General features: G+C 38.0%; 1 protein-coding gene and 1 long non-coding RNA gene across 4 annotated transcripts; one reads left to right on the top strand and one right to left on the bottom strand.

Moving 5' to 3' along the window:
• The first annotated feature begins 772 nt into the window (after positions 1 to 772).
• LOC121892517 lies at positions 773 to 8,961 on the top strand. Of its 2 annotated transcripts, XR_006094496.1 has the most exons (4): positions 773 to 1,005; positions 3,032 to 3,202; positions 5,658 to 5,718; positions 7,646 to 8,961. It is a non-coding gene; the product is annotated as an uncharacterized LOC121892517 (long non-coding RNA). The 2 variants fall into 2 exon arrangements; XR_006094502.1 differs by lacking the exon at positions 3,032 to 3,202.
• Positions 8,962 to 15,227: 6,266 nt separating this feature from the next.
• On the bottom strand, positions 15,228 to 22,560 carry im:7151449 (complement decay-accelerating factor). 2 transcript variants are annotated; one of them, XM_042407597.1, is made up of 13 exons: positions 22,334 to 22,559; positions 21,424 to 21,609; positions 21,153 to 21,252; positions 20,624 to 20,694; positions 20,137 to 20,319; positions 18,804 to 18,884; positions 18,537 to 18,611; positions 18,293 to 18,370; positions 17,477 to 17,521; positions 17,343 to 17,384; positions 17,196 to 17,247; positions 15,793 to 15,868; positions 15,228 to 15,554 (listed from the first exon to the last, which is right to left on the bottom strand). In XM_042407597.1, exons 1-12 carry the CDS (start codon positions 22,539 to 22,541, stop codon positions 15,811 to 15,813), a joined length of 1,179 nt encoding a protein of 392 aa, XP_042263531.1. In that variant the 5' UTR covers positions 22,542 to 22,559; the 3' UTR covers positions 15,228 to 15,554; positions 15,793 to 15,810. The 2 variants fall into 2 exon arrangements, with proteins under 2 accessions (XP_042263531.1, XP_042263532.1); XM_042407598.1 differs by lacking the exon at positions 15,793 to 15,868 and having other exon boundaries at positions 22,334 to 22,560.
• Between the last annotated feature and the right edge of the window lie 4,936 nt (positions 22,561 to 27,496).

Below are 27,496 nucleotides of genomic sequence, written 5' to 3'. Positions count from 1 at the left end.
AGATAAGTAATCATTTTAACTTATTATATAAGACAAATAAGACAAATAAGCCATAAAAGTCCCTATCTTAGGATATAACGTGGATATTATGACACCCAATTATGACAGGAGGTCAGTATTAAAGTATCAAAAACAGATTTTTGTATTTGTAGGAAAAATGTCTTTAATTATTATAACCTATATTCATGAAATCTCACAATTAATTGTTAGAAAGGACAGCTGTTCTCAACCAATTTGGCTTGTGACCCATTTAAAAAGGTGAGCGTCCAGACAAATCCAAGAGGGATTTTCCTCTCTCGGATTTGTCTTATTTGAAGGATTTGTAAAGACCAGCAGAGGCCAAATTATCCAGAATTTCACAAGAAAAAAAAAAGCTAAAATTATGGATGATGATGATCAGGCGACAGCTGAGATTTATCTTCAGACCATATCTTTATCATGAACCCCCCCCCCCCCCCCCCCCAACCGTGTTGGGACCCTACACAGTGAGTCTGCAGTTCCATATAGTATTATGTGTCCTATATGGATGGTCATTGACATGCTGTGGTATACATTGTTTGTGCCCTTGTAAACAGAAATGTTTATTTAATTTTTTTCATTATTAAAAAAAAAAAGAATAATGAGCTCTCGGCACGACATCTGGAAGCTGCGTCAAAGGGAGGTAGTTTACGGTAAAACGGCGCCCATTACCATGTGATTTCACCGATGTTTGTAAACATGCGTCAACCACATGTGATTCTGACTATGAGGGAAGACTCTCCAGCCGCTCGGCCAACCAGCAGCCGGGGGAGTGTCAGGGGCGGGGTTCCCGTGTTGCGCTATGGAAAATCGTTAGGGGGATACACTGTGATAAACGTGCGCACCGAGATTTATAATAGCAACAATAGGACTGAAAGGGGAATCTGGAGGACTGACCATTCACAGAGAACCATGTCTGAGCGGCACCGGCCGGAGAACAGATGAGACTCCTGCTGCACTGGAGGAAAACAGGCTTGGGATAAACACGTAAGTTATTTATGTTATTATGGGTCGAGAGTGACATTTTGCTGCGTATGTTACGTAGAGAATACCACTATGTAATTCATAACCACTCCAGTGCTGGGTGAAAAGGTAATACTAAAAGCAAAGAGGCGATGTTGTAAAAGTGTAAAAACATAAGAAAGAAAGAAAATAAAAGCCCTGTATACGCAGTCAAATAATCAAGCGGGGGCTCGTTGAGGAAAAGGGTCATAAACACTTTTTAAAATCACGAGTGTTTCATCATCGACATGACAACAGGTAAATTAAACTGCGTCAGCGAGAAGCACCGACAAGCCACAATCCAGTGGGAATTTCCGCTGCGATGGTGGAAACATGCTGCGACGGCATGACAGCGTAGTTGTGCTCGGTCAGAAACTTGACTTGTGTCCTTTTTTAATGATAAAACGGAGATGTAAACAAAGCGTGGAATCGGCGGGGATGGCGTGTGAAGGAAGAGCTCCGAATAGGATGCTGCGCAAGAGATGAATAGTGCGTAATCCTGTTGTGGGAGAGGACGATGTTACGCAGTTCATATTGGCACGATCATTTAACACCTCGTGGCCCCGTGGTCTTTTTTCAAAAGTTATGAGAATTAACTGTCACTTTTTTATATAAAACAGATAAAGGAACTTTTAAACATGCCCACGCTAGACATATATGGCTGCTCTATTGTTTGCGTAATTTCTAAGGAAATAAAAACTTCAGCTTTAAGCGAGTAACACAATGGTGACGCAGCTTGTGTTGTGTTTCAGGTGTCAAACAACATTTGCTGCGTCACAGAGATCCCAGGATGTCCTTAATAGTAATCTGGCTTCTTAGTGCGCACTTGATATGATGAAAACAAGCTACATTTCCCAAACACAGGGGGTGCTATTGAGTATAATTCTTGGGCTGTATCATCTGCTGTAAAGGGATGTTGACATACAGGTGTCCCCCATCTCCCCTGAACACTCACAGGTTTTTACTTTTGATCTTATTGAAACAATTTTTATCTCGATCCATTAAGTGTTGATGCCATAAACAAAAATAATGTGTTTAGTCGGAGTTGTTGTTTTGTATTTCTTAAAACTGGGCCATTAGAGAGCCATTTAACACATTTGTCTCCATGTACTAGAGCTTGTAATGCACACCTGCCAGAGAACAACAGCTTACTGACGCACCTCATGCGATGACACCGTTGTTGTTGACACTGAGACCACAGGCCTCTCGTACGTTCCCAATGACTCAAGTAAAAGAGGGTGTGGTGCCTCCTGTTGCTCACCTGTCAGAGGGACAGGAGATGAAGTGCGTCCTCACCTCTCAGAGCTCGTGAGGTGAAAATGAGCCGCACAGGCAGTACCGAACTCCTTCCTGTCAGGTGGATTTGTTTGGTCAATGGGTGAATCAGCAGAAGGCCTCACGAGTTGCTAAACTACTGGCAAGGAAATGGAAAGAGAGAGAGACAGAGAGAGAGGGAGGGGAGGGAAGGGGAGCTTTAGAACTTTAATTATGTGTACTGAATAGAAACTTGACTCCCGAGGGAATGTGATTGTAGTCGTTTCGAAACAAACAGGTAAAGGTCACAGGAGGAAGCACAACCTGATCATAGAAAGAGTGTCAGGGCTGGCCTTACAGCAGAACATCCCTCGTGTTTATTTGCAGTATTATGCAAATATACACCAATAATATACTTTATGTCAGACGGTTAGGGCTGCCAAAGCTCATCAAATGTTTTTACGGATTGTGAATATCATGTCCTTTGCAGTCATAATGTTTACCACGTCTTCCGAAGCTGACCGGTACAACAAATGACCCACTTTCACAGACAAGGAAACGTGACCTCAATAGTTATTTTGCTATTCTTTCGGGGAGGGGCACTGCCTCTCAAGTCAAACAAACAGAGGAGCCCAGTACAAGCGGGCTAAATACGAAGCGCTAGCATTCACCTAGTTTTATTCAATTTCTCTGATAAATTTCACAATGATGCCGTTACTGAGTACTAAAAAAAACAAAACAATCTCTGCTTTTTCAGCTGGAGCAAATGCAATTCAGCAGATGTTGCCAGGCCAAAATGAGATGCAGCAAACAGGCACTGTAAAAAGACTCCAGAGGAGAGGCTATGTGAATCTACTGATGGATGTGTTTACAGCAGGGGGGCCAGCATCACCTGTAGCCCACATAAACCTTCAGAAAAAAAAAAACGGTGAGCGACCCACTGCCTTTTAAAACAGATCCCTCCTACACAGAGATTATAGAATAGGAGGTGGCACAGAGCCGAGAGATGACAGTGCTAAAATTAAACTCGGAGCACTGCTGGCCTCGCTAGATGATGATGTATTAATAGACAAGTGTAAGGCAGCATTCATTTGCAGGTATCATTAGCAGCTAGACACCTAACATGCTGCAAAGGGGACATAAAAACGCTCTACTGTAAGCTACTGTTCTGACTCCCAGAAGCAACCTCTTGTAACTGTCAGTAATGACGGCCTTGATTTTTTCTCTTTGCAGAGGTACGTGCGTACTTTCGTAAACAGTTCTTAAAGATATATGCAGAAGTGCGTAGGAGAGTGAAATAGTGAGATAGCTTGTTGTTGCTTTAGTGTTTTTGTCACTAAATTAAGGCTAATCAAATAGGGATACCAGCCAGGTTTAATCTGTCTTTCTTGAAACTTGATTTGCTTTTATGAAGACACCCCGTCAGACGCATTTCAAATCTTTATGTATTCTTTTTTATCTCTACTTATTCAACTCATAAAGTCACTTCTGCTTTGAGCAAGACATCTGATATTTCCCAACAGGCAGAGTGGGAGCCAGAAGAGTGTGACAAAGTGTAAATCAGCTCTTCCGTCTGTGGCCTTCCCATCTATTTTCACCCATCGTGCAGTAGATAGAACAAACAAAATATCGGGCTCATCTGAGCCTGTTGAGGCTCTCGTGTCCCCAAACGTTTCGCAATTTGTTGTTTAGATGGTGGCGCAATGTAGAAGGAGATCCAACTTATTACACTATCCAAATACAATCGCTCCTATTAAGACATTTTTTACAAAGTCTACGCAATAGCTTTGATTGGTCTACTCTAGTATCATGTGACTCCTTTGTAATTCCATTGAATTGATGAAAATATATTAATAATAACTTCAACTGTTGAGAGACAGGAAAGTTATGGAGGCACCCATATATATATTTACATACAGTCTATCCCAGCATATTGTTTATATATATAGTTACATATTATACGATTATATATAATGTAAACAATATACTGAGAATTTTGAGTCAAGATATTCAGTATTTTTCCATGATTGCATAAATGTTTAGAGGTGGTTTAAAAACACATTACCTCGATGAGTTTGCCCCTCTCACTCCTGATAAATTAGGACCTCTAATCTGTAAGAGGATTAAGCACCTACCCTGTTTACACGTGCACACATGCACACAACCCCACCCTCCCTCCCCCCCCCTCCCACTGTTACACACACGCACACACAATGTCACACACATACAAGCATTCAGGGTTCATTTTACGTCACCTGCTCTAATGTGACCCAACCCAGTGGCTCTCCCTGTGACACAATTTAGCCGCTAATAGTCTGCGTTGCCTGATGCATAGTGGGAGGAATTGATCTCTTTTTGTAAACCAAAGGGATATATTATATTAGCATTCTCCTAAATCAGAAAGATTTAATCATTTAATTTGTTTTAGAGTGAATCATTGTTAATGTTGGTGACTTTCCCTTAACGTTTTTTTTTTTTTTTTGTAGCATCTGTGCCCTGTCTGCAATTTGTTGTCAGACAATGCAAACAGTTTGAAAGAGAAAGGCTTTAAAATAAACCAGTAGTTGCGTAATTCACTTTTGTTTTGGTTTTTAAAGGGGCTGATGCGCCTTTAACAAGCAATAGATGGTCAGGTGACTGGGCAGAAAAAAGTGCTCCGATGCCGAAAGCAGCCACTGCACACAATAGACAGCAAAAAGAGCTCATAGTAAGAAGAGCAGGAGAGCAAAAGAGAGGTAGATACAGAGTTCACATAGTATTCTCATAGCAGTGTTACATGGGAGGAGTCAGAATAGCAAAACAAGGAAAAGACAGATGAAAGCTGTGTTGTGGCCTTCAGACTACACTGTCTGCCTGAGTTACTCTCGAAGCTGACACGGTATTCATGTAAATACTGCAAGTGAATATTTTAAGCTTTTGTTGCCGGTCGAAGTCCACGTCTGTGCAACAATAATGGCCACCGTTTTAAGACTACATTTCAATATCAAAATATACGCAAACAGTACAGCTGCTGTTGAAGCCAAGAAACTAAACTAGCAGTGAAGAGGATTAGGGAGTGACAGACAGGGAAATTGTCCCCGAAATACACATGAAGGTTTTGGATTAGTTGCTACGTCACCTTTTCGCATCAACAGGACAACAACGTCTGAGACACTGACAAAGCAGGATAATGGCAGCCTTTTAATGCAAGACCTACAAATAGAATCCAGTGAGTTTTTCCATATTAATTGTCTCAGTATTCTGCTTTCATTTCAACAGAAAACAGACACGGTAATAGTGACAGAAAGCACTGTACTGCATGCCGCATAAGGATGGACAACATGGGTTCATAGTAATGTATCCTCACCTATTCCAGGACCTGTTTTTTCTATCTTGCACCACAGTCAAACCCATTTGGACCGGGAGCAGGACTGGATGCCTGAGGCAGACCCAAGAGACGACACAGTATCCTATTGTGCATTGCAAAGAAGTCTACAGGGAGCTGCGGAGATCTATTTTTCCACAGTATGATTCATCGACAGTTTTTGTTGGGGTTCATCTCTGGTGCCAGTCTGCTGCTGTGTCCGAGTTTTGGCCACTTGATGCACTTCTAATGCAAAGAGATGAGATGTGTCATTCTTAGAGTTGCTGGCCATGACTCAGTGGTTCTTCTCTTTGCTCTCCGTGCCAGCAAAGAGTCTGCATGTGCAACTTTCTAAGTTTCTGGTCATTTCTCTGTCTGTCTCTCCCACTTTGGAAAGAGCTATAACTCCAGGTTTTAAGAGCGTAATAACTAACACATGGGCCTTGGAAAATATCTCAAACTTATCAATCTATAGGCTAACATATGCTACGTTTGTTGCACGTATCAGTTTTTGTATTCAGTCGAATTTAGTTTGCGCAAAGATTTCTCTTCACAGCATGTACGATAAAACAGGTATGTTTACTGTTTCCAGTTAAATAAGCAAAAGTTGAAATGATGGTTATCAAACATTCTTTTATGTAATTTCAACACCAGGCCTAACTGGAAGGCAGCGATCCAAACAAACTGCAGAGGTCAGAAATCAGACTTTTCTCTGTGAAACGGGCATGAGATGAACAGATCTGCACTTCAAAGAGTTGGAATTAATTTTCCTCTCTAAGTTCATTCAGAGCAAAAATATTTACACAAAATAAGTAGCCACATAGTATTTTCCTGTTTTATTGGGATTAGAACTTTTTTTTTATCCAGGGCTACATGCTATTACCATCCTTTTTTTTTCTCATGGCAGTCTTTTTTTGTTTTCATTTAAATAGGATTCTTGCAGATAATGGATCTATAAGGACTACAGCCTGCGTCCTCTAAAAGTTGTCCATCATTACAAAGCAAAAGACGCAACTGCCAAACACTAAATTAAAACTGTATTAATTATATTCCTTTAAACAATCAAATGTACCTACTGATTGGCCACTTTTAATAATTGCATTAAGAATAATTAAGTTGGGAAAATGCATTCCACATGTTAATTAATTTCACTGCCTATTTTCATAATGTCACAGTTTATTGAGTCTCAGTAAACTGTGACACTAACATGCAAATCAACAATAAAAGGTACTTTCCGAAAGGGATGACAAGAATTTTTTTTTTACTGCAGATTGGGGCATAGTTTCAGACCGAGGATTTTCATAAACGCATCCTCCCCAGGGAACTGGTTTCAGATGGTGTTTTAGAGTATAAAATCCTATCTAGCACCATTTGAAATCGGTGTTCTTGAGCAGGAACAGACTTCAGGGATGATGACTGCGGTCAAAGGTTTACAACTGCAGTTTGGTGGCGTTGTTTACTTCAATTTGCCATATTTATGATACCTTCAGTCAAATGAATCAATTTAGGTAGATTAAAAAACAAGATATACACTGATGACGGCAATATGGCTACACAGCATACGTTCCAGTGAAAAAAGGAAAAGTCTCGGATGAGTCCAGCCTCCTAACCCCCCCCCCCCCCCCCCTCTAACCAAGGCTGACCGTTTTCCTCTGGTGTTCAGAGTTTCCATCATGTCTAGCACCATTTGAAATCGGTTACAATGTGGAGGGACTATCAACAAAAGATTTTGTCAGCAGCTTCATGATGCACTTCCTCCTACCAGAAGATGGCAGTATTGTGCTACTATACATACCATCACCCAAGGCTGCCAAGTTATTTGGAAACCTTGCAGCAGCAAAGGCCTTACTGGATGTCCCTTATCAGGTACATGGCCAACAAAGCTCTGGAACAAAACAGATCTTTATTCCATGGAATTGATTTCTTTGTTCTGATGTTTGCTTTTTTAAGACTTGTTTTTTTTTCTTTTGCTGTTCATGTTGATGCAAATTCCAGCTACGATAATATTTTCCTTTACTTTTCTTTCAGCAACAGATGATAAGGAGATTATTTAGTTAAATACTTCAGCAGTCCAGAGGTTATGGTATCAGCCCAGTGTAGCTGTCAAAGTTATGCAAGTTTTTTTCATAGACTTAAATATAGAAATAGTGCAAAATGTGAGATTACAGTTAAATTAACATACATTGTTCATGGCTATATGATGTAATATCTATGAATAAAGTGTTTCACTTGAGGTTGAGCAGTGTTTTGTTTGTTAAGCTTAATTCATATGAAACCATTTCAGTCCTAACAATGTTACTGGAAAGTTTTATTCACACGTAACAAATAGGTTCTTTGTGATTAATATATTAATGATTAATGATGATGTTTTTGCACCCTTTAGTTATTAACCATGCCACCTCAGTCAATTTTTAAGAGTCAGAAGTCTCACATCAAGTAAGTTGTCTGAACAATTTCTAATTATAACCTGTCACTTCTCCCACACCAGAGTTCAAAAAGCAATGCTTTTGAGTTTTTGAGCTTTAAATTAAATTTAATTATAGCATGTAATCCTTTAATACACGGCTGCCTGATGCTCTCATGCTACATCACATGGAGAAAGGACAGAGAATAAGGCCCGATATTAGCCTAAAACATCAAGCCTATAAGTGTCAACCTTGTTACCCTTCACGTGTTGTATGGTTGACATTCACATTAACACAGCTGTCTTTTGGATAACTGAGTGAAAATTCTTAATTAAAATTCATGAATGATTAACCCTCACTGTCAAGGTTAACTGGAGGTTAATAGGAGAAGTGATTATGAATCTTTGTAGTCTAGTTCTAATACATAAAGATTCATTTTAGTGTTTAGAATTGTGACTCTAGAATGAGACTAAACTTCACCGTCATATGGATATCGCTCTGATTTTAAAACCATTTTTCATGCTGCATGTTATTCATCCATTTAATATCCTTTTCAAAATTGTGTAAGCTGGATATAGGTTGGAGTTAAATAAAGACAGATTCCAGTGTGACTAACTAGAGTTTGCTATAATTATTTGTTGTTACTGTCCTAGTTTTGTTTTGTTTGGGTTTTCCCTCTAAGCTATTCTGTTTAATTCTGCGTCTGTCTGCTTAGGTACGTGCACCTGGCCATGCAGTATTAATGCAGTCTGCTTTTGTATACCCTCGCAGTAAAGGAAATTATTGCACTGATTGAAATGTGCTTTGTTTGTAATAAATAAATGAATAAAATATAATACATCTATTGTAAGTCCATCCATATTTAAGTGTGTTTGCATTGTGTGAACAAACCACCTACAATCAACGCCAATGCCAGCCTTCATTTGTTTTATGTTTTTATGGAGACTAATTCTCTTTAATCATAGAAATATGTAGAAATGACCTAATAAAACGAGCAGTGATAGTCACTGCACCAGCCGAGTCATGCTCTGCTTCTATTTCAGTTATTTTGAGTTTGCCTTTCTACTGTTAGAGCAATGACTTACAGATGGGCAGTCACACTTTAAACCTCATTTGACACTCTTGAACCACTTTCTCACCAGTCTCCTTATAGCTTCTCAAATCCTCCTCTTATATATTGTTTTTCTTACAAGAGAGCAACAGTGCCCAAAACAAGGTTAGATGCTAAGTAGTGTCATCCACCACGGCTTTCTAATGACTCTACACTGCCTGCTGACCTTCTCAAACAGCTTGCTAAGTCAAAGCTTATAAATTGTAAAAGCTTAAAATACTGAATGGCTAGCCTTGAAATGGAGAGAAATCTCATGACCTTATTTTTATCACTGGTGTCTGCAAGCAGCCAAACTGGTGAACTGTTAAGAATATATATTTATAGTAGGGTGTGTTGCCATATCAACAGCAAAGAGGAACATAACCATTCGTAAAACACTTACATGATCTTCCACGTCAGTGAGAGTGAGTCATAGGGAGTGCCTAAATTGAGCGTGACATAAAATCATCAATTTCTAATTCCACCCAGCACTGCTCTGACTTGGCATGGCTGGTTCTCTATGATGTGGTATGTGTGACTGGTATCTGGTTTCCACAACGTTAGATTCAGACTTTCCACTTAACCTCAGCAGATGTGGGAGGAGGGCTGATAGTTTGATCATTGTATACGTGATGATTTAGAAGTACTGTAGGAATAGAAACAGGATACTTTTGATACTTTTGAGAGAAAATATAGCACATTCAATTCTCCTACAAATCAAAAGGTAAAGCATTAAAATGCACCCTTGCTCCATTCGATGTACTCTGGGTTTTGTTGCCGCAGCCTCGGTCTGATGTAACCATTAACTTATGGTGGCTAATGTCAACAAGTTTGAGATAAGTACTGCTGTATAGCAGATCTTAATTGGTCAGTTGGTTGACTTTTTAACCCTTCTCTACTTGTGTTACTGTTACATTTGTCATTATTCTGTGTGAACAAGTGGCCATTGTTAAACAAAGTTACAAAGGCTAGCTCTGAACCGACAGCTATGGTTAGGTTAATGAAAATTAGAACCACTCTATACAGTCAAAAGTGAAATCTTGCTAATGTTGCTGATATAATCATTTTGTTTAGATCATACATGTCAGTATCAGTTGTGTGATATAAAAGCCCGCATTATAAAAGTAAAAATGAGAGTAAGCTACTCAAGTAAAACCAACAGTCCATATTGTTTAATGGGCTTACATTTAGAGCAGTGCTATTAAGAGCATGTAAACATTTACTGTGAGATCACTGCTACGCTAACGGTAAGGTATTCACACATCTGTTTCTGGTCTAATGAAGAGGCCTCAGTGGGAACCATTTATGTCTTGTTTGTCTTAAGCTTAAAGATCTCCATCCGCCCCACTGACGAGAAGGAGAAGTTCGAGAGGAGTCAAAGAGGAGTGTCAAGTCTGTTACCAACAAGTGTTTATTCCCTTTTTCATTCTTTTTTTCCCACAGCCAAGTCTGTTGTCCCATAACCAATCTCACCACACTTAGCACATTATGTGTAGGCATATAAGTGATTCAGTAAAGACACAGGAATCACAAACAAAGCTATGTTTGCCCCAGTATTGTTCCCACTCAGGCTACCTAGCTGACTCTGCAGTACTACAAAAACATTACTTATACTATCTGCGTACGTGTGTGTGTTTGTTTACCTCATGTAAAATTGCATCACCTCCTCTGTGGTGAGATGTGTGCTTGGCCATGTGTCTGGAACAGGATGAACTGGATTGTCTCACGCAGGGCTTGACGGGTAGATTTCCCACTCTACGTGCCCTAACACAGTAAAAAGATCATGGGATTGTAATGTGAATTAATTTAATGGGAGCCAGCTACACACTGTATTTAACTTAAAACTTCCTAAAAGAGAACGACAGATTAATTTTCAATTTATCCAACTCAGTGTCACTTCAAGTTAACTTCCCAATAAGTATGAGTGTATATATAGTATATGACCTTCAAACTTGTGAAAAAAGAGGTAGCGGTGTGATCGAGGACTGTCTTTATCGTATAAAACTCAAGAAAAACTTGGCGCTCTTGAAGAAAAGGGTCATCACATGGAAGGAAAAGCAAAACTTCAGGCATTCATGTGTGGAGCAGGAACAAAAACGCTAGGATTAAGTTAAAAAGCCTTTATTCAAAACATGGCTACAATTAAAACTGACCATTTTTGACTTCAAAGGTCTTCAGGGTATATAACCTTCCGTACCCTGTTTTGAATAAAGGCTTTTTAACTTAATCCTAGTGTTTTTTGTTCCTGTTCCACAAGTGAGTGCCTGAAGTTTTGTTTGTCTTTCAATGATCTTTAAACTCACGATAGAGCAACAAGACATGCTAAGACACATAGCTCATGTGGGCGTCACGTAAACAACTTTAGTTCCTTCGAAACTCTGTTCAAATTAAGTTTGTATCTGTTACTGGCAAACGCTTCTATAGGGAGTAGAGTGTCTCAGTATTTACATTGCTCAATTATTTATGTGTTTTTGGCCATTACTGAAGACAATCCATGAAAAAGACACACCAAAATAATTTATAGGGAGTGTATTATGCTCACAGGCAAGCTTGAAACACACCTAAGAGGAGAATCAAGCATTAATTAAAATGTTGTGCACATTTTTTCGTGTGTGTGTTATTTTAATGATTAAAATATTTTGATTATCTGGGCCTGCGTGCTGCGGTTCCGCTCATTTTTGTCAGATAAATTCTCCAGCTCACTTGTAGCTTCATCTAGTGTTCATGCAGCAATATCTTAGTATAGTATTTGTGAAAGAAATGATCTTCATTATATGGATATATGTTCATAAAAGAATGTTCTAATAAATGTCCTACCATAATGATTTAATGTCTCTCTGACATTCATGGTCTCTCACAAAAGATGTTTTATGCTCTGGGTGCCAGCATATGAGATAAGGTGGTAACCTTGGATGAGTAACAAAGCTATCTTCGTTATTTACAATTAGAGGTCGCTCTGATCCTGTGTGCCAGATTGTTCCCTCCTCTCAGGTTACATGACCTGTCCTGTACTATATGAACTGACTATTTCCTTTAATCCTTTAATTTGTTGGTGAGACTGTATCCATGTTTACATTGTGCCAAAGGCTTCCCTGACGTAAGATATTTGTTTTCAATAAACTTCATATATTCAAGTAAGAATCACTTGGAGCCTGTGGAGTTCTTTCATCTCTATTCTGCATCAAAGTGTTATTAGGCAGATATTGATCAAGCACAAGATTTCTCCAACAGTATTAGTATAGTAGTTTTACTGTATTACTGTACATTTAATTAATGTGTATTTGTGTGTACAAATGCTTAATGGGAAGGGTTACAATTCTTTGAATAGACGTTTTTATACAGGCTTTATATGATGGGGTTCATTTGTATATGAACAAAAAAACCAACGACAAAAAAACACCTCTATCTTGATATGTTGTTACAGCCACTTCATGGTGATTTCATTGACTATTTATACAGCACATCACTTACAGCATAAAAGTATCACATGTTACATAAGTCTTGTTAACCTCTCAAAAGTTTAACATTAATGTCTTCATCATCTTTGAAAATGTGTCATCTAAGCACAGATTGAATCCCCAGATTAGTATAAAGAGACAAAGAGGAAGAACAGATATGTTTCCACGGAGTTCCTGTCCTTCCTTCACAAACAGGATTTGGACTTATGGAGGCCCAGCAGGTGTTGATTAATGTATTGCTGTTGTCATGTGGAAAATGTTTAACTCCAGTTATGGTGATTTTCATAATTCAATTTTGAACTGAAAGATAACATAAAAAGAAAATTCTACAACGCTTTGAGCAGTTCCTGGAAACATGATGTTTAGGAGAAGTTTTTTGAGGTTATCTGACAGGAATGATACAAAATTCGTAAGAACGGGTGTGGTGCTGCACACAACCGTGGAAAAACAGTGTTTGGAAAAGGAAGAGGCATGAATGCTGGTGATCCCAGAGAATGGAAAACAAGCTGAAACAGGGACGACTCCCAGCATCCCAGTTTCCTGCTATCACTAAGGTCATTTCACATCCCATGCAGCTGTCAAATCTGACCGGGGATTTTTTAAGAATTTGTGTGAAGATTATTGACCAATCTGTGGCACACTCCTTTCAAGTAGCTCACAATAAGAGCATGCTCAGACCTCTTCTGACTCCTCTTATGTTTTAAATGGCAAATACCAACTTCTGCCCTCTAATAGGTGATTTAGAAGAATTATTTTATACAACAGTCTATCCTGTTGCTAAACCAAGATCAGTGTGCTGCTAACTGAGATCTGAATCCAGAGGATATGATGTGATATGTATTGTCATGATAGTTTGATGTGTTTTGTGAAGTGTCATAGGTGTGACTGTATGTTTAATCTGTGTTTAAACCTCTTGAACAGAACTGCTTAAGGACGTAAAATGAATTTTAGTGTAAACTGACAAAAAAGTCGGTCCGTATCGTACAACGCGACTCTGGTTGTAAAGCTGATTCAATGAGTCAGAGTCTGGTGTGTGTGTGAAAAAAGGAAGTCCATTGTGACAACTGTATGGTGACTAATTACTGAGAAAGACTGTCCTGTAACCAGAAGGTCACATGATTGATCCAGCTGGCAATGTTCTATGTTTTTTGTTATTGTCAACAAATCTCATAGGAAGCCTAAAACCAACAATGTGTTAGTCTGTCTATCTCTCTATATTTTTGGACTTCACCAGCCTGTGTCTTGCCTAAAAAACTTGTTACTGTAGTTTTTAAGGATATGTTACTCAAACAGGAGTAAATTTTGTTTTTGTTGGGGAGTATTTTCAGCTGCTGATTTTTCACACTACGAATGCTACATGTTTGTAGGATCAGATCATTGTTGGTTTTGGTCTTTACATGAGATTTGTTGACATTAAAAAATACACAGAATATCATCAGGCTTATCCTTTACAAAAGAACCCCACAGACTAAGTGATGTCTCACTAATGTGAAAACAGTGAGGAACACCATAAAAGCTTCTTTTTTTTCTTTTCTGGGAGGAACTGGAGGTTGAGGAATTCAACAAATGCCATCACTGTTGTCGAGGTTTCTCTAGAAAAAATCACAACACCCTCTTCTCTGCTAACTGACTGGATAACTAAGATGAATAGCTTTGATGACGAGTGCATATCCTGCTTATAACCCATGTTTTCCTCTTCCAAAAGATTTCACAATTTAATCAAGGCATTTTCAATCCAACCACATAAAGTCCTGTAGTTTATTATAGTTTGTAGTCTATAAGTTCTGTTGAAGTAGAGACTAGAACCCTTCTCTTTTGATCCCCAAAAGGCACAGTTCAAGCCTCTGACATGACAGCAGACCAGGGTGCAATGAATCAGCGTAACCACATTTTATTATGGGGCTTGCTGAGTCTGTGCTGCTCCACACCCCTGTTAGGATAATGGCTTGGTCCTTCCCTGCTGTCACAACTGTGAATGTATTCCTTGAGTTTCTCCTCCGAGGAACAAAAACTACTACTTTGTGAGATGTGAACAATGTTTCAACATGTGCTTTTTCTACAAGTTTCTGAATAGAGGCTTTTCCTCTTTCATCTGTGTTGTGCAGTGTAATACAACACAAAAAATGATTTTGATTTGACATTTTGTTGGTAAAATCTTATGCTTCTTTTAGATCTAGTAATTAATGTATCATTATAGTATAGATATAGAACAGTTCTGTTCAGCCATGGCTGCATTAATAAAATCAGCCCTTTGACATATCAAATAAATGGTTTCTGCTCCACTGGCTCAATGAGCCCATTCATTACCACATTCAAACTTAAAAAATGTTCTTCCTTTAGTGACATGGTTTGTTGATGGTAGGTTATCTACTGCATTCTTTTCTCATGAAAGGTTTCCCATTATTTTGCTTACTCAAAGGCCTCAGAACAATAAACAACGACGAAAAGAAAGTCAGGAGGTGAAGAATGCAGTTGATTGTATCTTTATCAGTCGCCATTGCAGTCTGCAAACTGAATTAACCACATTGTAAGTCTCTTGAATCACCTTTTTCATGGTTCTGTCCTAACAAAACAGCACATTATCAACGAGTAGAATTTCTCAGAATCTTTGAACTAAAATGTTTAAGATAATTTTGGAATACTTCATAACACATGGAGGCAATATAAAACTGTTTATTCCAGTTTTTATAATAAATAATGTACAAAATAGAAATACATCAGTGGTATTAAATATTTACAATTATTTGTTTAAAATAATGCGGCAGTAAAAATATCATAACAAAAAGTGCTTTTCAACAGTGGATATTCATTATGACAATTGACCATTTAAATTTTTTTTTTTTTGCTATATGAAGCGCAATAATATTTAAGTGACTTCTCTTCTTTTTTTCATCCACCCAGAGAGGCACTGCTACAGTTTGTTGGCATGTCCGTCCTGGGTCACAGATGCTCTTTATTAGATAGGCGAGTTTCCAACTGTACAGCTAGTGTTGATAAGAGATGAAGAGAAATATGTTAAAGCCACACTCCATTCACATAGTGATATGAAAAACCAAAAAAAAACATGAATGGTGGCACACGTCACTTGTAATGTGTAATGTTCCCACTTTAATACTGTGTGTTAGCTCTGAGAAGTAAACTGAACAGGTAAAACATGCTTCAATATATTATTAAAGGTATTTTTGGTGGTTTTATGGTAAATACACAGGAATTGACAGATACCTTATTGAGGCAGGCAAGCTAAGGATTTTGGAACTGTAATAACTCCGGCTTCAGGTCTTCTCCGGTGTCATATGAGCTATGGTGTCATCAAATGAGGAATTTGTATCAGAATTGTTGAATTTTGTTATTTTTATGTTAAAATTGCATTAGTTCACCACATTGCAATTTGGTGTTTTGTTGCATTCTTAATAAGCATTCTGCAATGTTAGTACAATAATGATTATTTGTTAAGTAAGCTTTGTAAACTTGTATATGTTTATATAGATGATGAAAGATTTATGTTTAAGACAAGTTTAAAGTTAAAATTAAAAGTCAGTTTCGTAAAAAGGATTTGAAGTTGTTTTTCGCGGTTTTGAGCTTTGAGCACCTGAAAGCTGTCACATAAAATTGCAAAACACTGTACATCAGCCTATTTCTACATGTTTGTGACTATGACAAATTCTTGTACATGTATTGCAGTTGATCATGCAAGACAACATGATTCATTCAAGCCCAAATGGATTTTTTTCTGTTTCCTGTTGACTTCCCTAATACCGTGACACAAGTCCAGAGACAAGGACAGATTTCCGTAAACAGTTAGAAAAACAAAAAAGCAGCAGAGAAACTGAAAATGCTGCAGAATTAGCTGCCAAAAGTTACAACATGTTGTGCTATGCATGCTCTATGCTACTGTACGTGCTAATTTGTACTGTGAGAGGTAATGGGAAACACACATTGTCATATTAATCCCAATGCTGATTTAAACTTATGTTAACCAAGTATGTTTTATATGCCTTGTTCAATTGAGAAGTGATATCGAAAGGTCATGTCCTTTGCTTGCCACTGTCACTGTCAACAGGATGAGTTAATCCAACAATAAGTGGAAGTTAAAAGTTCACTGTTTTCTGAGTATTGTGTCTGCAGACACAAAGTATGTGGTTAGATATGTGGATTAAGAGCATATAGAGACCTAGATCAAAAAATGAAGGAGGAAGACAGCTCCTTTTCTAAGAAATGATAGACAAAGAGCCAATTGGGGTCCAAACAATAGATACACCCAAAACAAGGTATAAAATGCTCTGGCACGTAGACAAAAGCTCAGAACACAGGGCGCTTTGCCAAATGCAGGTTTTTCTGTGAAGTGTTCTCCGAAGATCTTCGATAAATAAATTCAGCTGATACAAAGACATTACTCGACTGTGGTTTCGTTCTTCTCGCATCAACCAACTCGGGGAGGTTGCCTGAAAGGCTTCCTCAACAGTACCTATATACTGTATATGTGTGCATTCACGTTCTGAGTGTAAAAATAGTATGTAAAGTCTCAAAAGTTAAGAAGGATAGAGATAAAAGGCAACAAGAGGATGAAAAGCATAATCAAGTATGAGCCATGCATAAAGAAGTTAGAGTAGAATATTGAATCTCACCCTTTTCTCCTCAGGAAAAATTTATGAATAACGAACACGAATATGGTTACAACTGTAAAGAAAATTTCAAACAGATTAATGTTATTTTGTATGCCAACTGCAATATTTGGTGAAAGTGTGAATTCCAAAAAGAAAACTGTACATTACCTGTTACAACAGCTATCACACTGATTATAACAGGTGCATAATCTGAAAGACACATGCAAGGTTTAATGCAGAAAATGAAACATAAATCATCAACCATGTAAATATCGTGCTGGGACTGGGGCTCAATAACTCACCAGTGTTCTTGTTGGCATCTACAGCTGTATCATGCTTTTCAAGATCTGTCAGGTATAAAACAGCTTCATAAGTATGCAAACTAGTTAAACTACTATAGACAACAGGACTAATTCAAACTACATCAGTAAAACATTATCAACACATACAAGAAGGTCTTTTACAGTCTGAGCATTTCCTTTACCTAATGCCATTTGTCAGACAGTTCCCATAAGTGTATTCCTAATGGGATGTTTTGTTATTTAAAGCCACTATATGTTATAAGATGTTACATAATAATATTAGGGGGGGGGGGGGGGGGGGCAACACACCAATATATTAATAAATTAACCGGAACAGGGAATGAGACACATTTAAGAATATTAAATGACATTTCTCTTAAGTCAGTAAATTAAAACAGCCATTATATTCTCCACATATCCCCTTTGCAAAAATGATTGTAAGTTAAGTTTGTTGGTTAAAGTATCCCAGAAAAATACATAAGAATAAATCCAGTTCAATTAGCTATATGAGCACATGTAAACACTATAGCTGACAAATATGCATCCTGTTTCTTTCTCATGATGACCAGTTTTGAAGGCCTCCATTAAATCTACTGTGACTAGCAACTGAATTTCATTGGAGGTCTTAGTCATTGATGAGAAGATCTTATGCTTTTCCTCCAACCAAAAATCTGAGTCCTCTGAGGGTATCTAGGGGATCATCTGCCTATGAAATGTATAGTAAAAATCCATGATACAGAAGTCTGTTAATAAAGCTTGTCATCATACATCTCCCAGCTGGAAACTCAAGACTGCTTTCATGAAATCTCTCCATACCTGGAAATGTTGAAGGTGTTGATGATGTTATGCTGGTTTTGGTAGATTTATCCTCAGCTGTCATAATGTCTTTGCCACCTTTGAACAGAGTAATCAGAATGACTCGCAATTTCTCTCTCCAGTTTGGACAGGAATTCTGAGATGCATACAGCATCCACATAACCCATTCCAAGTGCTAAAAGTGCCTAGACAGTTTTCAAATTAATTGCATGCTGATTGGTTGTTTTGAGACATTTTTCTGTACCTCGTGCTGAAGGTGAGACAGTACTGGCTGCGATAGTTTTATCTCTGTGAGGTGCCTCTGTGGTAGTGGATGCTTCTGTAACATGAAAAATAACCACGGTTGTCATAATATTTTTGCACCTTTAAAGAGAAGTCTTCTTAATATACTGGATTCCATGTAGTGAGGGAGGTTGGTATATAAATTATCTCTTAATTCTTCAATGTAAAATTATTAAATTATTTAAAAAATTGAAGGATTTCTTGATTTCTGTTTGTAAAATACTTATACCTTGTGTTGGAGGTGTAGGAGTTGGTGTTACCACGTGTGTGGTAATCCTATCTTCTGTTGTCACACTGATGAATACGTTTTCTGGGATTAAGATAAATATATTGTTAATATTGTTCATCTGTGTTTTATGAGACTGGTGGTGGAGCATGCACGTAGAATTCTTTTAACATGCAATTTGTGCTGCAACTATAAATGCTTCTTGATGTACTGAATGTTATGTCAGCAGTGGAAATCAAATGGGCAAAGTCATCCATTTACTTAACCATTCTCTTACAGGAAACTACACTCAGTGTTGTGTTAGGCTGCTCTTAAGTCAATACACAGGTAATTTGTTCAGTATGGTGAGTATGAGTGTGGGAGTTAGTAAACAGAATGACTTGGAGTGAGCACAGAGAAATGTTGTAAAGCGGGGATAAGTGATGATGTTCAAACATGCCAACTGTGTGTTCAATTCTGAGTGTCCTCAGTGACACCAAGGCAACACCCATGTGCATGGTATTAATTAAATTCAGTTAATTACAGATAAACACTTCATCTTGGATGCTTGAAAGCATACTGCAAACTCGCTAGTGATCAGATTAGGAAATAATTAAAAGACCATGCCTGTGGTTTTGCAAGTTTCAGCCCAAAGCTTACCAGACATTTCCAGATGGATTCATGACCTTCTAAGCAGCCATTGTTTTGAATTAATTTCACTACAGTATGAAAATCAACTTGCAGAGCCTTGAAATTTGCTCCAGATAGGTAATTCAATAATTTATGAAAACTTTCCTCATCGGGACATTTCCAAGGCTCTGACATCTACAACTTGAGAGTCAATTGCTGGTCAGCAATGGTTTTCATTGAAGAAATGGCCAAATACAGAGTATCTTTACTGTAGCTGATGAATACAACAATTTTCACCACTTGGCTCTTAAATTATATCTCAAAATGTCCTTGAATGCACCACCCTGGAAAGTTGCTATGCTTACAACTGAATTATCATGAAATGATAACATACATAAATTACCAAACAATGATGTAAAGGTGACAAATGTTCAATGTGATGGTTTACTTCTCAAGTTCATGCCTGCAAGATGATTTTCACAGTGAAATGAGTTGAAAACCTCTGGTTGCCTGAAGGACTTGAAATCAATCTACATTTTTTGTCTGCTTTGGAAAACAGTAGTGTAAAGAGTTAAGTAAAGGGTTAAAACAAGCAAAATCACCTGTATGGTGCCAGAATAACAATATTTGATCAGCATTAAGTTTTCTCCAACTCAGCCTGCCTCTCATCAGTGTAACCAGTAAGCTGTAGAGTAACAAGTCAACCACATGGATGCAGTGGGCTTACCTTTGCATTCAGGAGGCTGAGGATCATATTCACCAGTTTCGCTGCACATTATACGGTCACTCCCAATGAGGGTGTATCCATCATTGCAGACATACTGTATGATCTCTTGATATTTTGGGTCACGTTCAGCTTCCCATAAGTGTGCGCCATTGGTCACATTACCAGGTTTCTCACATGTTATGACTGGGGAATCAGAAAAACTGTTATTTTCATACACTATAAAATACTTATGAGGAAAAACAAATAATCTACATTATTGCCATATAAGTGTATGTTTCTCGCTGATTGAGGGAGAAGAACAAAACAAAAGAAAAAGAAAAAACGGAAAAACCACAGTGCTGCATAAACTGTGTATTAAAATGATCTGCAGGAAGAGTGTACACAGATCGTATTTAAAAATGAGCTTTTTTTGTAAGAATACACCAAACAATAGTGTTTCATTGTTTCTGGTTGTGGCTTCAAGAAATACAAAATGAGAAACATTTACTTTCACACTTGGGTTTTCCAGTCCACCCCCCGGCAAAGCACTGTTTGTAGCTTGGTCCACTAATCTGGTAACTGTTGAAAAGAGTAAAATAAAGCAGGACAGTTTATTTAAGGAGGAATTAGTACTGAATGGCCATAATGAATGGCATTATGATGCAATGGAATGGTAACATTGAAACTAAATTCTTACAGAGTTTAGTCAAGAACTGTCAAACAACAACTCAAATGTTGACAAAAGGAAAGTCACATTTCTAATCAGTAAAACCATTAAATACCTTCTGGCAATGACTCTCTTTGTCTTTCCAGACTACTTTTCCATTAGCAAATCCATCTTATACAGACTTAAGTCAGCTAAATCTACTGGTCAGTAAAAGCACTGTCTGGTAGACAACTTTTGGCAGTACAGAACAAGAAATACTTTGTATGTAACTGTGCACGACTATTTTCTGAGCCCCTCCCTGACATAACTTTTTTCAGATGTAATTCAACCAGAGAGCAATGAAATGGGAAGATTTTACATTTACACTCACCCTTCATCACAAATTACTCTTATTACAGCACCAAACAGGGTACCCCCGCTGGTATCAAAGCTCATATGCGGCTGAGCCTTAGGTAGACCACAGTCCTTCTCTGTAATATGAAAACAAAAAACAGAACACGGCTCACCCAAGTTTCTGAACTTCATGCCAGCAGTTTATCCATCAAACTGCAGCAAAAAGCTCATTGCTAAAGCACACTGGGAGGCAGAGTTTGGTGTATGTGTAAGTAGAGTTATAATTACAGTAAAAGAAAACAACTCACTTTTGCAGGTGAGATCTGGTTCAGACCAATGTCCACTAATGCAGCTCATACTCCCAGAGCCACTTTCTTTTTCATATCCGTTAGCACACTCTAAAGTGATTTCTATACCTTCCTCAAAAGAATTCATTAGAAGAGCTTCATCTGTTAAGACAGTATTATCCCCTCCCTCCGGTCTAGGACAGTCGGCTGGGAGAATAAAAAGAGACAAAGAGGCAACATCAACAACACATCTTTTTTGTTTCAAAATTGGACATGCCAAAAAAACTTTAAACTTCAAAGGCAGATGACAGACCATGAGTAATAAGCACATTAATAAAGCTACAGACTTAATATACTGTCATTTCTAGAAATGAAACAAGGGATGTGAGGATATGACTCTGCAATCTTACAATGATCTTCATTTCCCTCTATTTTTTAGCTTCTCTTATGTAAAATCACAACAGCAGTCCAAAATTATTTGGGCGGTGTGTCTGTGATAGTCAACTGCAGTCTACAACCTTGTCTTATGTGTAATTCAATAATATTCTAATATCATAGAGCACTTAATGGCTCTTTTCTCTTGACAGATCATCTTACAAAAATATTCCTATTTTTGTGAAAATGCAAATATATTTAGTTTCTTTGGCTTTAGAAAAATCAACACACACACACACACACACACAAACAATATAGCCTATAGAGGGATTATTTTTCCTTACATATCAAATAAACTATTGCAATTTAAAATGATTGTAAAGTACTTTTATAGAACAGCTGACATTACAGTCAGTGACAGTTCTTCTTTGGTGGAGCTGACAGAAAATGCAGCCATGGCTATTCCTGCCGACACTCTCATGTGACTGGTACGTTGATAAATATTATCTCATTAACCAGACTGTGAGGCTTTATGTTACGCCGGTGTCATACTGACCTGCTGCCTTCCATAAAAAGAGGCATAACGTTAGTAAAAGCAGAGATTTGACGTTCTGTCGTCCACAAGTGTCCAGTAAAACTTCCATGGCGGGCTGCAGCGGAAGGTTAAAAATCCTGATAGAGAAACTTTCCCTTCTGTCAAAGTTGCTCAGGGGCAGAGTGGAGACGCGACCTGCTCGGCTGCCGGTCAAAACTGACTCTCCCATGAATGCACCCCTACTCTTATTGTTGTCTGACGTCAAGTTCACGTTAATACTTACAGGAAGTGAGAGAAATGCCTTCATAATAATAGAAGACATTCTCTCCAGTCATTGGCTGTCTTAATATCCATTCATAATTAACACAGTGCTCCGTTTCTCTATTGTAATACATTACATTTGATAAATCCTGCTACTGATGGTTATAATACACACCTGTATACACATTCCTGTAGGCCTACCTGTGCATGTATACATTCACTGTGTAGTTAGGACTTTGGTTGTTTATTTCATATCTACCTCTTTGTGTATCTTTAGCTATGTTGTTTATGTTGTGATTTTATTTTATTTATTTATAAAAAATAAAATCATTCGTCACTCACTCATCATTTGACTTTCTGTTGTGCATTAGTCTCAAATTGTTTGTGCTGTCTACATTTGTTCTGTCTTATTGGGGGAAGGTGCTATACAAATAAAGTTTGATTGCGTGATTGATTGACGTGTGACACGGTCATTTCCGGTTGGGATTAATGTGTAATATTACATAATATTGATCTCACAAGTAGCCTATTTGGAAAGGAAGGACAGGAAGTTCTGCTTTTAAAAATGTGCTGCCTTGACGTTATCATGTCGCAGCGTCTTCAACTGAGTCAGGGTAGGAAACAGACACAGACAACAACAGTTTCAAAGGTGAACGAGGACAAAACGATCATATTTAAACGTCTTAATTCAAAGATGAAAGTGTTATTTGAACAATGGATGAACGCAAACGCCAGGCCTGTCCGACATTTAAAGCAGCCCCAGCTCTGAAACACGGAGACGTCTCCTGAAGAGTTGCAATCGCAGTTGCAATAGCCATAAGTGAAAACATGATGGGTGTGTCCTTAAGAAAAAAAAAAAAAAAAAACTTAAAGGGAACTCCCTGTCTGAGTCCTCATGGGAAAACCTTTGTTATTATCCTAGTATGATAGTGATCTACTACATGATTCATAATAAATTTAAGATAATAATAATAATAATAATAATAATAATAATAATAATACAAAACAAAGAGTAAGTTAGGGGTTGTAATTGTGAGGATTCACAGTTGTAGTGAGTCGTTTTCTTGGGTTTGGGTTATTGTCATGGATACACAGTTGTTTCCAACAAGAAAGCTGTGCCTCATTACCTCACACACACTGGGGTAAATTCCAATCACTTCACTCCACCAGTTTCAACCACAGCAGTTTGTTGACAGGGACTGTTTTTTTCCTCCACTCAGAGTTGCCTGAGAAACCCACAAATGTGTTACACAGAAACCTGGCAACAAAGAGCTAACAAAGTTTACTGGCCCGTGTCTGTACCCTTTAGTGTATTTTTAAACAAGTGAGGAATCACTAGTGTAGGATGTAAGGACATCACATTTTGATGATTACCTTTTTAACTGAGTGGAAAATGCCACAGCACACGCTAACTTATGTAAAGCCAATTAAATGTGACCTGTAAAAACTGTGTGGCACACCTCATGCCCTTTTAAGGTGTTTAGAAAACTCGTATCAGTTGGTAACTGATGTTATTTGACCAAGCAACCTCTCCTTTTCCAAGCCTTTCAAACCTGCTGAGGCACAGCCTGCCGTTCTTATCTCTCCAAACACCCTGTCCAAGTTAAAGATTAAGACACCTCCCTTCTCAACAGCCAGCCTAGAGGAATGCATCTGCCTCTCTTCACATCTGATAATGAGGAAAAAGGTTGTCACCAAGACATTAATATCAACCCACTGCTGCATAGTTCACCTGCCTTTCTCATGTTCATGCATGCCAAGGATGTGACGTAAACATATATATATATATATATATATATATATATATATATATATATATATATATATATATATATATATGCACACACACACACACACATACACACACATACATATATATACATATATATATGTGTGTGTGTGTGTGTGTTTACATATATATATATCTACAGGCCCGGTGCCACGAGGGGTTTTAAGGGGGCTTAGCCCCCTCAGTTGTATTTTTTGCCCCCTCTGCTTAAGCTTTATGTATCTATAGAAAAATAGCAAAAACAACAAAATTACTGGCCAAGATACGTGTGACTATCGCTTGGCTGTTGTTTCAGAACAATAGATAGTACTGCTGTTGTTTCAGACCCATAGACAATGCTGTTTGTTGTGTGTAGGGGGCAACATGATAAAAAAAAAAAGCCACGCAAAACCCAAGCTAGCTTGTTTACTCGTAGTTTAACTAACATTAATGTATCGCCTGCACTTGTTTGCTCAGCTGTACAATGCAGTAAAGGAATAAGGACGGATATCAGAATGTGGTTTTGTAAGGAAAAAAACCAAACACGGTAGAGACCGCAGACAAGGCCGGCCCCAGCAGCAGCGATAATATCACAGAGATCGAGCTAGCTGACACTGAGCTGCAAACCACATAAGACATGGCCCTTTCCACAAGTACAGTCAGCTAATAGCTAGTGCTACATGCTTATGTGAGTGCCCTGATTAATATATGTATTATTTGATTTTGAAGCAGTAGCCTTATGTGGTTGTTATTTGGCCTTTCTGAGATTATCGCACTGTCAATGAATCAATGAATTTTATTTTATGAAAGAAACTGCCCCCTCATCACTTCATTCTGGCACCAGGCCTGAATCTCTATGACATAACTCCTTACTGCATGAAGGGCCTCATTTTGGATAACTTTCCCTCATGTAGGCCTATCACATTTTCACAAAACTGCAGGGCCAAAAGCCATTAGCTGACTCATAATTACTAATTTCCTGCTGCCACAGTGTACATTTTTCACAAGGATAATCTCAAATATTGCATCTTTGGCGCGCTGTATGCATTCTTATCATGATGACTTCTTCAGAAAACAAGAACCCTAACCCACAGCAAGTGACTGATTGATGTACAAGACCTTTTTTTCCCACAGCTGAACTGATGTAACTCTGCAATGTAAGTCAGTGACATCTAGTGGGGAAAAAAATAAACTGCATTAAAACACAAAAACCCAAAGTGCTGAAGGTAATACCGGAGTAATGATATTAGAATACAAAAATCATGTGGTGCTGTTTTCTTCTTGTGCTCTCCATTATTTAATACAGAGGTTCCTTCCTAATTTATACACAGAGCAAAAAAATAGATCAGTGTGCACCACATGACATCTGCTCTGACATGAAAACACAAAAATACTTGCACAATGTCACTTCTTCACAAGGGTAACTTGGCCATTTGACTAATTGATATTACTGATAAGTACCGCACTAGTTTTAAACAATGTACTATATGCTCTGTATGTGTGAATGGCGCTGGTTAAAGTATAAAACCTGCTAATCCATGTCTCTTTGCATAAATCTAAACTATAGACATCAGTCTTGAGATCATCAGCTTTTTTGTTTATGGTTGAACAGGAACAGAGAATGTGATCTTTTTCACATGAAAGAGGCATACAATAATTATTTCAAGACAGAACATGCAATAAAGACACAATATTTGTGATCAAAAAAATCTTTGTAAGGCGGAGTGTAAAACGGCACAGGTTTAAAAGGAAGGTCAAAGACAAGTACAGTAGAAGGCTCTTTGCAAAACATTAACCACTATGTAATTGTCAATGCAATCCAGTTCTACATATCATATTCATGCCTGTGCCTGAAATAGAGCATAAGATATATCCATTCGTATTCCAGTCATTTTTAAGCAATTTATTCAATCATCACCCCTCATGCAATTACAAGTCATTCAGTGGCCATTAAAGCTGCTCATCTACCAGCTTATCCAGTTTTGAATGACTGAGCAAGTCTTTTCAAAACCAGGGTCAAAGTCACTAACATAATGGAAATGCGGAGGTTCTCGGCAGTCATTTACAGAAAGATTGGACCCATACATCACTTAAGCATTAAAATCAACTGTTAAGGTGCCCTTAACTGCTCTGCTTAAGCTGGTCAGTGATCAGCTGGGGGCATCTGTGGTGACACTGGGCAGCACTCAGGTGTAATCTTCTGCCTGTGTGAATTTGATGGAGGGCAACCTTCCTTAGGTAAAGGTTAAAATGGTTAAACATTAATACTTGGTCTATTCCTTGACAACAGACCAGCAAATTTTCATTATTACAAAGTAAAATTGTGTCAGTCAGGGATCTCGACTTGGAGGAGTTTCCTGCGGCTAATCCAATTATAATTTACAAATGCTTAAAAATCATGTACATGAGTAATTCACAAGAACAAATATGTACTGTAGAAGCCTTGACAAACAGATTTTAATTCGTGTTTTGCAGTAACACAAGTCTGACTTGTTTCTAATTTGGTATGTGCCCTTCAGTCATGTGTTTCAACCTTACGTAAAACATACAGTACGGTATTTAACCAGATGCATAGCTTATATAACCATTATAATTTATACCTCTCATGGCACTGGAATTTCACAGAGGATTTGAAACCAGTCTGATAGCTTTACTGGGGCTCTGAACTTATTTAATTTGCGTTCTCATTCCAAATACAGCCCTGTGATTCATGCCTGCTTTTGAAATATGGATATTTCATAGAGAAGAACGCATTCATGGCATAAGATGCCTCTGAGCTTTCTCTTGTAATTGAAAAAAAAAGCATCTACTTTGTGCAGTCAAGCTCTCTCCTTGCTCTGCCGTGAAAAGAAGTCGGCTACCATGACAACTGGCAACTAGCTTATGCTGCTTTGTCGTACTGTATGAAAGGACAGTATTGTTGGACGCTAGTGTGCACGGTATTCATCCACAAAATATGACACCTAAATGATTATTCTGTCAACAACTGTAAAGATGTTAATTATTAATGTCCTGTGCTACTTTGTGCTTTTACTGTGTTCTTTGTAGTTTAGGATCCTTTCAACTTGTTGTATAAAGCGTCTTTGAGTATCTTAAAAAGCGCTCTATAAATAAAATGCATTACTATTATTAAAATGTATTAATAAGTCCAGGAG

Source organism: Thunnus maccoyii, chromosome 3 (assembly GCF_910596095.1).
Source record: "Thunnus maccoyii chromosome 3, fThuMac1.1, whole genome shotgun sequence".
NCBI lineage: Eukaryota > Metazoa > Chordata > Actinopteri > Scombriformes > Scombridae > Thunnus > Thunnus maccoyii.
Note: the sequence above shows the minus strand (reverse complement) of the source record. Positions and strands in the feature narration are given on the sequence as shown.

Bases quoted from the DNA above. Each gene is read 5' to 3' on its own strand.
- im:7151449 (XM_042407597.1), bottom strand. From the start codon at position 22,541: ATGGGAGAGTCAGTTTTGACCGGCAGCCGAGCAGGTCGCGTCTCCACT. The intron at 21,610-22,333 runs GTCAGTATGACA...TTATTCTCCCAG, and splicing joins CTTTTTATGGAAGGCAGCAG to CCGACTGTCCTAGACCGGAG. The intron at 17,385-17,476 runs GTGAGTTATTGA...TGTGTCTTTCAG, and splicing joins AGATGCCAACAAGAACACTG to ATTATGCACCTGTTATAATC.